We start from the raw sequence: 12,703 nt of genomic DNA, 5'->3' as shown, positions 1-12,703 counted from the left end.
CCTATGGAGACCCAAGGCCCTTGAGTCTCCATAAGTCTCCATAGTTAAACATTGGAGGAAAATATGGCTATCATCAAATTGTTGGCCAAGGAATGTGACCAAAATGAAAGAATGAAAAAGGCTGTGTGGTTTGAGTAAGCCATAGGAAAAAGATGTTATTTTTGGCACGAACTAGCCCTTTAAAGTGCACCAAGTGTTTTACAGTAAAACAAAGACACAATTTCCAAATGTTCCAAAGATAAGTGTGTATATAAAAAAAAAACAAAAAAAAAACAAACTGACACAGGCTACATGGTGTACAACCCCAAGATGTAAACTAACTTTTGGATGACCTACTGAACACTGAACACCTTCAAAGATTCTTTGACAAACATCTTCAAATAACAACAGTCTGTGATCGCATAAAATAGAAAAATAAAATACAAGCTCTTTTAAATACACACTTTGGAAACCATAACATTTCGAATAAACTCCCCCAAGGAGTACTTCATCATTCACACACACCCGCTCTTCTTCCTCCTTCTTCCTCCCTCTCCCTCCTTCTCTCACACACGCACACACGTACACACACACACAATGACTATGTGGACTGAATGGCTTGCCAAAAAACAACACACTACCTGTATTTTCTTGAAACGTCATGAATTAACCTACCAAATGCACCATGACGGTGCTTTTTGGCAAGCCATTCAGTCCACTCAATGACTGCAAGGTGGTCTTGAAGCAAGGATTCTGTTCGGTTTCCCCTGAGCCTCCAAATCTTCTCTTTGTAAGTTCTCCAGGCCCTTTCGATATGTTGGGTATGGGCTCCAGTAAGGGGATCAACGTAGGACCTGCTATGGTTTACCGTGTGGTGCACATACCCTAATGCAGGGAGCACACGGTAAGCGCGCCACTGATCACTGATGATGTTGGACCCAACCCGCACATGTTGGGTGATCAGAGGCACCAGATGTGCTTGGTTTCTCCGCTCTACCAGGCGTAGAATTGGCCTTCGAGAGTTCTCCTTTACACCAAGCATCCCAAACACCCATTTTTTCCGGTTCCAGGCACCAGCCATTCTTCCTCTCCCATACTGATGCAGAAACAAAACAAATATGTAAACAGATTAGGTACAGTATGAACAAATACAAAACATCGGTTGACTGTATTTCATAATCATAGGAAGCAAATATTAGTAATACACACCTTTCGTTTGTGCCGAAAATGGCTCTCATCGATGGCGACAAACTCCCGTCTGCCGCCCATCCTCTGACCTGTACGTCTTCTCATTTTTTTTAATGCAGTTACACACACTCCCCTTAATCGTTTGGCCATTTTGCTCAGGGTTGCTGAGCTACCCGCAATGGTGTCATCTAGCATGTCGATCTGCCGCAGCCGTAGCCCCTGAGCAAATCTATAAAGACAAAAAATAAATAATGTTTATTGTGAACCTGACATGCTATGTGCACAGATTTCAGTAACTCAACCTAATCCAAATAATTGATAAAACATTCCATGCATGATTTTTCATATTGTATATTTTATGGCTACTACAAAGACACTGGCAATGTAGTCAGCTGTGAGCCTATGACACATGTTTAATGATACTGCTATTACTTGCTTACCTGTAGATGAATTCCATCCAATTACGGATGGGTATTTTTGAGTGGCTGAAGATGGATTTGTGCCTGACTGAAATTTGTTTTGCTCCATGTTCTGGTCATCGACAGACCCTAGAAGAATAGCAACAGGGGAAAAAAAGAATGATAAGAAGAATGATAACAAGGAATTTATTTATTCATTCATTCATTCATTTATTTAATTGCTCTAAATCACATGTTCTCAAAGTCTTTATAACTCCTAAACTGAAAACCATTGGACAAGGTTTTGTCCTGGAGTTACCCATCTGCTATGATTTATCTTTTATTACATGGGAGTGTAACACAAAACTAATTGTCATAGACCCCCTTTGGGTCCCGACCCACAGGTTGAGAACCACTTGGTTAACAGAGTAACAGACCTAATCTGGGGAGAGACACCACCTCCCTGCATAAACCCTGCAGCTTCATATTAAGCTTCCCCCAATAAATTCAAATTTAAGTATGCAATCCCATGCAAATGCATGACACAATTAGACAGACAGACAGACAGACACAGACACACATTGAAGTTATATGATGATATAATTGGGCTTCTTACCAGGAATACTGATCTTGACTGTTTGTCCTCCTCTTCAATTTCATCTGGTGATGGCATGTTGTGCATTTAATTTTCCTTTTAAGAAGTTTCTTCTTTTGAAGCCACTTTATTAGCTTCAGGGCTTTTCTTTTTGTCCTGTCCCCACTAATAAGATTCTTAAACTTTCTGAACCTGCTCATTGTTTCAAACGTGCGGTCTGAAGTGGTTTAGAATATAAATAGAATAAAAATAGACTCGAGGTGTTTTTCTAGAGCTGTGTCATCAATATGAGAAAATTAAAAAACCCGCGGTCTCGCTCTCCAGAACCGCGGAGGAGGCTGGGACTTGTAGGACGCTGGGACGTGTAGGACGCTACTGCGCATGCTCCTACCGTCAAAAACGCTTAGTGCGCATGCTCCAAAATGCGGAAGTCGGAGAGAGAGCCATATCACGCTGGAGAGATGGCAGCTGATCGTAGAGGCAAACAGGTTGCAGAAACGGAGTTGTCCTCAGTGTCAAGTGGGCGCGTCGTTGGTACGCGGAGACGGAACAAAAAAACCACTACGGAAGAGAGTGACATATTACCGGTGGAAGACGGAGATACCGTCGATAGTGGTGAGTACATTTCATTTTCATGTTTCCCTTCCCACATGGAATACAACCCCGGAACGTGTATTACGTGTTTGCTTGTGCGTGTGTTTGTGTGATCTAGACTCTAGATGCTAGAAGGGAGCATGGAGTCCCCGGGTTAATAGTTAGGAAGCAAATAATGGACCCTTATGGAACTGTTAGAGTGTACAAACCATTTGTACATTTCCGGGGCCAGTCAAACATTGACTTTATGTACAGTGGGGTCCCAGGAACACAAATGCCATTAAATGGGGGACCGTAGCCTAATGCATGCCAAACTGGGAATTTCTTGAAATGAAAGTTAATGATAATTACTGCTACAGGCCTACAGCTGTTTAATATGTGCCAATTTGGTGCCTTGAAATGAAAAAGTTTGAGAACCAGCAATCTAGATGATTCATTAATACAATAAACAATTTACTCTGTATTAGGTATGCGGGGAGGACATGCCAAAAAGAAGAAAGCAGCAGTGGAGAATGTGGAGATGGATTCTTTGGAAGAGAGGCTCATTGCAGATGCTAGTGGTGTGTACTGTACCCTTTGATTGACTTGTATCCCTTTGATGTTTACTGTACTGTGTGCTAGAGCTGTAGTAGTATGACTTGACCTGAACTTTACTTTCCATCAGGTGTGTCCATTGCCCCAACTAAAGTCCTGGCAAACAAAAAAATTGCAGATGAGTTGGAGCTGTATAAGCTGAAGGCAGGCTGGCAACAGGAGAGGATTGATGAGCTGACCAAGGAGAGAGATTTTCTGAAAGAACAGCTGGCAGCAGGTAAGTCAAAAGACACTTTACTATAATAACTCTGGACACAACTTAAGGCCACTATAATTGTATTAGATATTGTTGTATTATATTTTATTAATTTTTGTTTTCAATTAATTTCAATTTGTGTTTTTCTTCATTTCAGTTAAGTTGTTTGTTGTTTTGATTTATACAAAATGAGTCTGTTTGCAGAGCGCAGAACGGGGTGGGCTGGAAAATAAGGGGGGCGGACAGATAAGGGAAGGATTGAGGGCTCATCGTATCTAATAATAGCAGTTGTTACTAGGTAGAATTTTCAGACTTAGAAGAAAATGAAACAACATTGACCCTTAGCGGTCAGCAGACCCTTCATAATTTTGACCCCTGCGATGTAGCGCTGTGGATAGCATTGCGCCGACAAGGACATCTCCCAGCCATGGAGGTAGGCTACTACGAGGAGGAGAAGCCAGCTCTGCTAGTATGGCAGCAAAATGTGTTCCTTAACAACAATAAGATTTCCGTGGCTGAACTCTTAAAGCACCGTCCACACTGTCATATCATACCCATAATGTTTTCAGAGGCAGTATGTTTATTTGGAAGGCAACTGGAAACAAATTTCGGAATTCTTAATGCTGCTGACAGAAACAACAAACCAGCACACTATTGGATAGTATGGGCCCGCAATCCATCCTTTATTTGTCTGCTCCCTGCCAGGCCACTGTTCTTGGTCTCCGCAACCGTTCTGTGCACTGCATACTGACCCGTCTTGTTTGTACATAGTTCTGAAGCCCTCAAAAGTGTTCATTTAACTAGTAAGGGGAAGGGTCCGGGGGCGTGCTTTTCTGGTTAAAGGAACACAGCCAACCAGTTTTGTATCATTATTCGTTTGGGAATCATTGAGGTGGTTGATTTGAGTTGTGCACCACTGGTCCACACAACTCGGATAAACTCAATAACTGTCAAACTATATGAATGCATACAAAACAAGCTTTAAACTCTTTCATGTGAGATGATGCCGCATGTTTGATTTCTTTCTGTTTTAAATAGCTCTTAAAAAAGATGGTGCAGCATCCACCTCCACCCTGAACACAGCACCCAACTCCTCCCAGAAACGCAAGACTTCACGTTCCTCTTCTGACGGCTCAATGGAAACGTCCTCCGACAGTGAGAGAGAGTCGGAGTCGGAGTCTGACTCTGTCTCGCCTGACTCGTCTCCGGACAAAAAGAAGAACAAGAAAGACAAGAAGAAGACGGGGAAAGGGAAAAAGAAGGTGAAAAAGTCGAAGGAAAAGGAGATGGGCCCAAAGGCACGTCAGAGAGGTAAAAAAAAAAAATAATAATAAAAACACACAAATGAATAAATGCAGACATTGTTTAACTATGAGTGTCCCTACCCATTACAAGCTAACCATCTCCTCCCATTTACATTGTATGAAAAACTATGCAAACATTGCCAGATCGTTCACGATGGGAGGAGGGGCTAAATTCAAAGTCGACAATGCAAAACAAAGATATTAAAGGGATAGTTCAAACACAATTACATTTTCCCTATGGTTACCCCATGGAAATATGTATTTATTTATTGTCAGCCAATATCTTGATGATAGTTGTATTTGGTTATTGTGGTTAACTGTGGGGACACAAAGGACACTGTGTGCATAATATAGATTGTGTATGTGAATGTGTGTGTGTGTGTGTGTGTGTGTGTGTGTACACCTTTTAATGTGGATAAAACTAATTTTATGTTCTCTGTATTGCAGCCCTGAATCCGAAGCAGGCAGTGCTCAGGTATCAAAAAATACTAAAGGCATTCCGTAAAGGAGGGACCATGGGTGCTGCGTTCTCAACCGTCGGTGTAGATCGTAACACAGTGGTGGCCACTGCACCCATTGCTGAGCTTTTTATCGCTGCACCGAACAGATACAAGGACATCTTAGATGGTCACAAAACTGGTCGTGTAAAACTAGCAGTGTTTGCTTCCGAGAGCTCTCTGGCAATTGAACAGGATTCTGCTATAAAGGAGAATGTGAAAACACTTAAAAACAACAACAAGCTGCTGCCCCTCAACAAGAAGTGAGCTTGGGCTAGGGTGCACTGTGAGAATACCGGTCAAGTGGGCACACCAACATAAAATTTGATATTTTGTCCAATATTTTAAAAAAATGTAATATTTGAAAAATGTTACGTTGGTGTGCTCAGTTGTCCTCACTTGACCGGTTACCTACTTGAATAGCACTGTGATCCACTTGTGTACTTGTGTACTGTGATCCAGAAGTTGTTTTTCTTTGGAGTGTGATTGCTCTTTGTTTACAATTGTTTATTTAATAGAGCAGTTTTATTTGTCAGATAAGAATGTTTTATTTTTCCACCATATAGCCTTGGAGCTGTACACCATGTAGCCTGTGAGCTAGGGTGTGTCAGTTGATTTTTTACACACTGTTATCTAGTGTTATCTAGCAATATTTGAAAATTGTATATTTGTTTTACTGTAAAGCACTTTGTGCACTTTAAGGGCACACACACACACCAGAAGTAGGTGGCTGCCTGATTCTGGGATTCCGCCAGTGTGTTTCAATGGGAAACGAGCATATTCCTCCTATCCTAGGGATAGGGATAGTTCACCAGTTTACTCGAAATGTTATGGTTTCCAAAGTGTGTATTTAAAAGAGCTTGTATTTTATTTTTCTATTTTATGCGATCACAGACTGTTGTTATTTGAAGATGTTTGTCAAAGAATCTTTGAAGGTGTTCAGTGTTCAGTAGGTCATCCAAAAGTTAGTTTACATCTTGGGGTTGTACACCATGTAGCCTGTGTCAGTTTGTTTTTTTTTTGTTTTGTTTTTTTTATATACACACTTATCTTTGGAACATTTGGAAATTGTGTCTTTGTTTTACTGTAAAATACTTGATGCACTTTAAAGGGCTAGTTCGTGCCAAAAATAACATCTTTTTCCTATGGCTTACTCAAACCACACAGCCTTTTTCATTCTTTCATTTTGGTCACATTCCTTGGCCAACAATTTGATGATAGCCATATTTTCCTCCAATGTTTAACTATGGAGACTTATGGAGACTCAAGGGCCTTGGGTCTCCATAGGGATCCCACCACTTCCCATCAAATTATTAGCTTAGGACAGTGAAGGCTTTGTGGGTTGACAGAAACTGAGTCAAGTTTACTTGAAATTTTATAGATTGTATTTGTTTAAAGTGTGTATTTAAAAGAGCTGGTATTGTTTGGGACCAATAAAACTGACACTTTGTATATCTTTGCTTCTGTGTCATTTATAAATACTTTATAAATGCTTTATAAAGCATAGATAGTCCTCACTTTAGATGGGCTCACAGAATATACTTAACTAATGGGTAACTAATGAGTAGTAACTGCATTAATAGGCATTAATAAGTTATTCATTGAGTATGAATACGTGTTTGTAAAACATATACTAACACGGTTGCTAACCCTTTATAAAGTGTTAACAACTGAGGTTATCAATGAGCAACAAAACATTTTTAACCGGGTTTATTAAGTGCTTAGTAATGCATAATAAATGCTATACAGATCATGAATTTGTGATTAATTAAGCATTTACTAATGCTCAACTGCTGCTTAAGTACTTATAAATGGGTTGAGTTTAAAACGTTTATAACTGTGTTTACTAATGCTTAGTAATGTATAACTAATTATTTACAAATGATGAGTTAATGATGAATTAAGCACTTTAATAATGTTTAACTAATGCTTAGTAATGTATTAGTTGAGCATTTATAACTGTCTTTACTAATGCTCTGTAATGCATTACTAATGTTGAATTAATGGTTAATTCATGAAAAATTAAGGATTTACTAATGCTTGACTAATGCTTAGTAATGTATTAGTTGAGCATTTATAACTGTCTTTACTAATGCTTTGTAATGCATTACTAATGGTGAATTCATGATGAGTTCATGAGGAATTGAGGATTAACTAATGCTTAAATTATGCTTAACCAATGCTTAACTAATGCTTAATAGTGTATAGTTATTATAAAGTGTTACCAAAAAAACAATTACTTCACAAAAAGAGTTTTAAGGGCTGCCCACACCAACAACTATATGGCCAGACATCATGTCTTATTTATTTATTGTGATGTTTATTTAACAGGGACGATACATACAACATTGCCACAGAAAATGGGAACATTTGATGCATACTTACTCTCCTCTCCTCTGCTCTCCTCTCCTCTGCTCTCCTTTGCTCTCCTCCTCTCCTCTGCTCTCCTCTCCTTTCCTCTCCTCTGTTCTGCTCTCCTCTCTTCTCTTTCTTTCCTCATCTCCCTCTTCTTAAAATAATAATGACCATCAAAGATTATTTATTCAAATTTCCACTGAACTAAATCTCCATTTATTTATTTGGCAGAAGAATATTGAAGCAAGCCTATGCAAGTAAGCTCATCAACTATTAATATCTGTCTCAATTTATTTTCTTTCTCTGTCTCTACAGCTGAGGAAACACCCCAAACAACAATGGCGGTGCAGTTAAGAGTCATTTTAGAAGAACACAACATTCAAAAGTTGACACTTCCAATAGGAATTCCTAATACAGTGGAAGATCTTGTTTCCATAGTTACTGAAACTTTCCAGTTGCCTGGGGAATTTGGACTACTATACCTAGACAAAGACTTTGACAATCAGTTTTTCAGTGTCACCTCAACTGCTGACTTGTACGACAAGGCCACTCTTAAAGTGATCCTAAAAGAACCGATCGTCACCCTTGACCTACACCCAGTATATGAATCAGGACCATCATCTTCATTGAGCTCTCTGAGTTCAGTGAACACCCATCCTGCAAGTAATACTGAAACGGACATCTGCCCTGCAGATGATGATGCATCCTCACAGGTGTCCGACTGCGCATCATCAAGTTCCAAGGACACCATTATTCTCCCTGATTCATGTCGCCTTGCTGCATGGCCAGTGCCATTTCAAGTACCAGAGTTTTCCCGAGACATAGAACTAATCCTAGCAGAGGCAAACAAATCATATCATGCCACTGGAAGACTTCATGGATGCCAGTGTTAAATCAGCAATAATGCAAGAACTTTCAAAAGTGATTTTTTCCTACACTGCTTACCCATCAAGTCAGCAGATCTTATCAGTGGCTGAAGCCCTGGTTGGCAAGTTTCCATGTCTTAAGGAGCCGGGATCGTTTGCAGGGTTATATGGCTGGCAACAGTGCATAAAAAATAAGATGCACAATTACCGTGCCAAGCTAAAATCTCGAAAATATGCATACCCGGAAATCGAAGTCAACACATTAAGGAGGAAGCATCCAGCTGATGCAGTCCCATCAAAAAACGTGAAAAAGCCCAAAAAAGCTGAGGTTAATTACCTCCCTCCACACCCTATTGGCGAAAGCCAAGACACACTGGATAAAGAGAGGCTTGAATTACTCAACGAAGTGAAAAAAAAAAAAACAATGCAAAGATAATCGCAGATAAAATGAGTAAAACCTTCTCAAGCCGAAGAGTCGAAGTGGTGACCCTCAGCCCCTCTGTGAGTGTGTTTAAAGAAAGGTGGCCAGCATAATTCAGTGAGGCTCAGGTGAGAATGTCTGATAATTCACCAAGAAACATTCATGTGATTACTTTGAGATCTGGTCTGTCATTTAAAATTTCCTTTTTTGTCCTTTTACCTTCTCACTAGATCAAGGAAGAGTTCAGACGTATAATGACAGTTTCCTTGGAGGAGACATTCATGCTGAAGCTTGATGAGTACACACCAGGTCTTTTGCAGCTTATGCGTGCTAAAGGAGGAGCTGTTGGTTCCAAGATACGCCCTCTGCTGGACACTGTAAATGGCGTATGTTATTTTACTTTTTTCACAAATATGTAATAATTGATTTGAGTGAATTAAAAGTGAAATAATTTGTAAACTATTGCTTTGCTGTGCACAAAGTTGAGCTCCTTACCAACTTAACAAACTACAGTTTAACATCAATCTGTGAAATGTTAAAAAATGTTTGTTTTTAAGGAATTCGGCCTTAGTGTATGTTAATCACTGAGTTATACTAACTGTCTTTTCACTAAATTGTATCTCCCTACAGACACAGAGCATTGAGAAAAAAAGGGATGCAGTTGTCTGCTGCCTCATTGACTACCTCGGTGAAAGACAAGAAGATCTTTTCCATGACTGCCAGGTATGTCATATTGATAACAGATGATTGATTAACTCAAGGGATCCTCATGTCTTCCTCTACTCTCCTCTTTTCTTCTCTTCTCCTTTCTTCTCTTCTCTCTTTTCTTCTCCTCTGCTCTGCTCTCCTCTCCTCTCCTCTGCTAGAACTCTTAAAATTTCCACCACAACTGGAACAGCATCTTAAATAATATACTTAAATTAAAAATGTGTATGCTTTTTGTTTCTTCCTTTTTAACATGTAGGAATGTGAGGACTACACAGACAAAACAATGAAGGTGATCGTGATGCACAATATCATGGCTGAGGAGGATCCATCAGATGTGTCAATTGTGATTGAGGGGAACCAAGTGATGGAAGGATGTGGAAGCTGAACAAAGGCATGTGTACTGCTGATGGGACTGATATATGCCCTCAACCTCGAATATCCAAAGCAGCTGAAGAACACATTTGAAGCTTTTCAAAAGCTGTTTTTGGAACTTGATGGAGCAAAACTACTGAAGAAGGTCCACAGCCTCAAAAATAAGCTCATGCAATAGACACACATTTCCTCTCTTGTTCCAAAAGGATGTTTTGTCCGGACATAGCTAGATGGAGTTGTGATGGAGTGTAGTTTTTTATTTTTCTACTCTGCCCTCCTCTGCTCCACACACAGACACAGACACAGACACACACAAATATATAAATATGTACAGATGGATACATAAGTATGTCACAGCCTCTCTCAGCCCACTCCATTGCTCTCTGATTTCCCCAGATTGACAGAAAAGGAACACCGATAGAAAGTGGCCAGTCTAGTCAATACCACTGAGTGTAGCCTAAAGAAATTTGATCTCTCCCTCTATACCCTCCTCTTCCCATCCCCATTTGTGTGTTTCTTTTTTTCTCATCCTATCTCTGAGAGTGAGAGCAAGCACAGAAACTAAAGAATGTTGGTGTTCATCTGTTCTATCCTTATCCAGATGTTCGATACTGTACATGGACAGGAACGACCTTGTAGAGTTTGCATGTGTGCATTAGTCAATTATCCAGAAACAATATGTGAAGCTGTTAGCTTAGTGAGTTATAAAACAGGTTCATTACTTGAAATGTTGTGTGAAGCTGTTGTATTGCACTTTATTCTGTGTTTTTTGATCATTTGGTGGATCATTGCTGCATGTAAACAAGGTGGTTCTGTTATTTGTTGTGTAAATGCACCTGGACTGCAGATTTGGTCAGTCACTGTTGTGTAAAGCTGAAAAGACACAAGTAAGAGTTTGGATACAAGAAAATCTTCATGTAATTGGACATCCCTTGGAGCTCTGCTCTGATCTCCTCACTACTCCTTTTTCATATCGAGCAATCTGGATGTCCTAAAACAGGAAGATATGTTTTATTGTCCAGAAACAACATTTGAAGCTGTTAGTTCAGTGAGTTATAAAACAGGTTCATTACTTGAAATGTTGTGTGAAGCTGTTGTATTGCACTTTACTCTGTTGTTTTTTTTTGTGATGATTTTATGGATTAAAAACATTGAGATGATAACCATCTGAAAGTCTTTTTTGGGGGCTAAATCTTACCTTATCTGAATAAGTAATGTTACTAACTGATATTAATTAACTTTTATTAGTAATTATCAGGTATTACCTAGCAATTAAGAGATAATTTTACCCAGTTTTATTGAGTAAGTAGCTGTTGAATATATACATAAATGTGAGGTAAATTTAACCCAATTTATTGAAGTATTTCATAGCTTTTTATTTCAGTTATTTTATACTCAATATATGGAATTAAATCTACCCAAAAAAAAGTCGATGCAAATTGTTACCTCAGATTTATTGGGTAAATTCTATAGGTTACTTATTACAGTGTATACTTCAGTAAGACATTTTTTGTTATCTACTTTTAAGTCAAACCATTTCTTCTTCATTTCTGTAATTGTGTGCTAATGATACGGCATTGACTGCTGTAGGATTTTTTTTCCCTAATAACGTTACCTTAATAACACCACTGACACTGACAAAGTTAGTTTAATGTTGTGCACCTACACATGGCAATAATCAGATTGAAATAAATGAGAGTTCATTAAGTTGGAACACTTACACAAATAAACCTCACAAAGCTGAACTGAGAGTCTAAAGCCAAGCACTTGACCATTGTTAGTCAAACCAACAGTACCATCCTTAGAGCCACAATACTTGCATTGCAAAACAGGATGAGAGGTTTCGGGTAAGAATGCAAAAATGTTCTTGCATGAGGTTCAGTGTTTTGAAGAACTAAAAGACATTCAACTCATTTCTTATATCAAAAGCAAGCAGCTGTGATTTGGATTGAATGCTAATGTTAGCATGCTAACATGCTCACAGTAACAATGATAGCATACTGTTATTTAAGAACATTATTAGTTTTCGAGGTATTTAGTAAAAAAAAAAAAAAAATATATAAATATATATATATATATATATATATATATATATATATATATATATATATGAATGAATGAATGAATTTTTATTATTGTGTCATGCACAAAGTGCCCAGCCCAAACAGGCTTACAAGACACCAATAATCAACAAAAACAGACCAGAAACCAGAGTAGAAACATAAATTACAATTAATGTTGGACAAATATCCTATCCTGACGCTTCTTCCATGCTTTAGAAACAAAATTAGCCAACTTATAGACATTAAAATTAAACAACCATTCCATTTTATCGTCATCAGACCCCCAGAACATTTCTAAATTTTGAACGAATAAATCACTGAATATCTGTGTTCTTAGATCATCATAGAAAGGACAATACAGAAGAAAATGCGATTCGTTCTCAACTTCTCCCAAATCACACACTTCACATAATCTATCGTCCTCCTGGAGGTTTTTAAATCTGCCGACTTCGAGGTTCAGAGGGAGGATTCCTGTTCTCAACTGTGCAATTAAAGATCTTTGGCTTAGGATTCAGGGCCAAAGTTATGTTTAATTTGAATATACGTTCGTAATTTTGGTTTTAATAAAATCTC

At 38.7% G+C, this 12,703-nt stretch overlaps 1 protein-coding gene across 1 annotated transcript; it reads left to right on the top strand.

The window, feature by feature from the left end:
• Window positions 1-2,613: 2,613 nt before the first annotated feature.
• Window positions 2,614-5,650, top strand: LOC125894704 (coiled-coil domain-containing protein 106-like). Its single transcript, XM_049586285.1, has 5 exons — window positions 2,614-2,775; window positions 3,222-3,314; window positions 3,419-3,565; window positions 4,583-4,855; window positions 5,296-5,650. The coding sequence occupies exons 1-5, from the start codon at window positions 2,622-2,624 to the stop codon at window positions 5,610-5,612; spliced, it is 984 nt and encodes a 327-aa protein (XP_049442242.1). The 5' UTR covers window positions 2,614-2,621; the 3' UTR covers window positions 5,613-5,650.
• Window positions 5,651-12,703: the final 7,053 nt, after the last annotated feature.

Source organism: Epinephelus fuscoguttatus, linkage group LG9 (assembly GCF_011397635.1).
Source record: "Epinephelus fuscoguttatus linkage group LG9, E.fuscoguttatus.final_Chr_v1".
Taxonomy (NCBI): Eukaryota; Metazoa; Chordata; class Actinopteri; order Perciformes; family Serranidae; genus Epinephelus; species Epinephelus fuscoguttatus.
The sequence above is the reverse complement of the archived record's forward strand: the minus strand, read 5'-3'. Positions and strand labels throughout refer to the sequence as shown.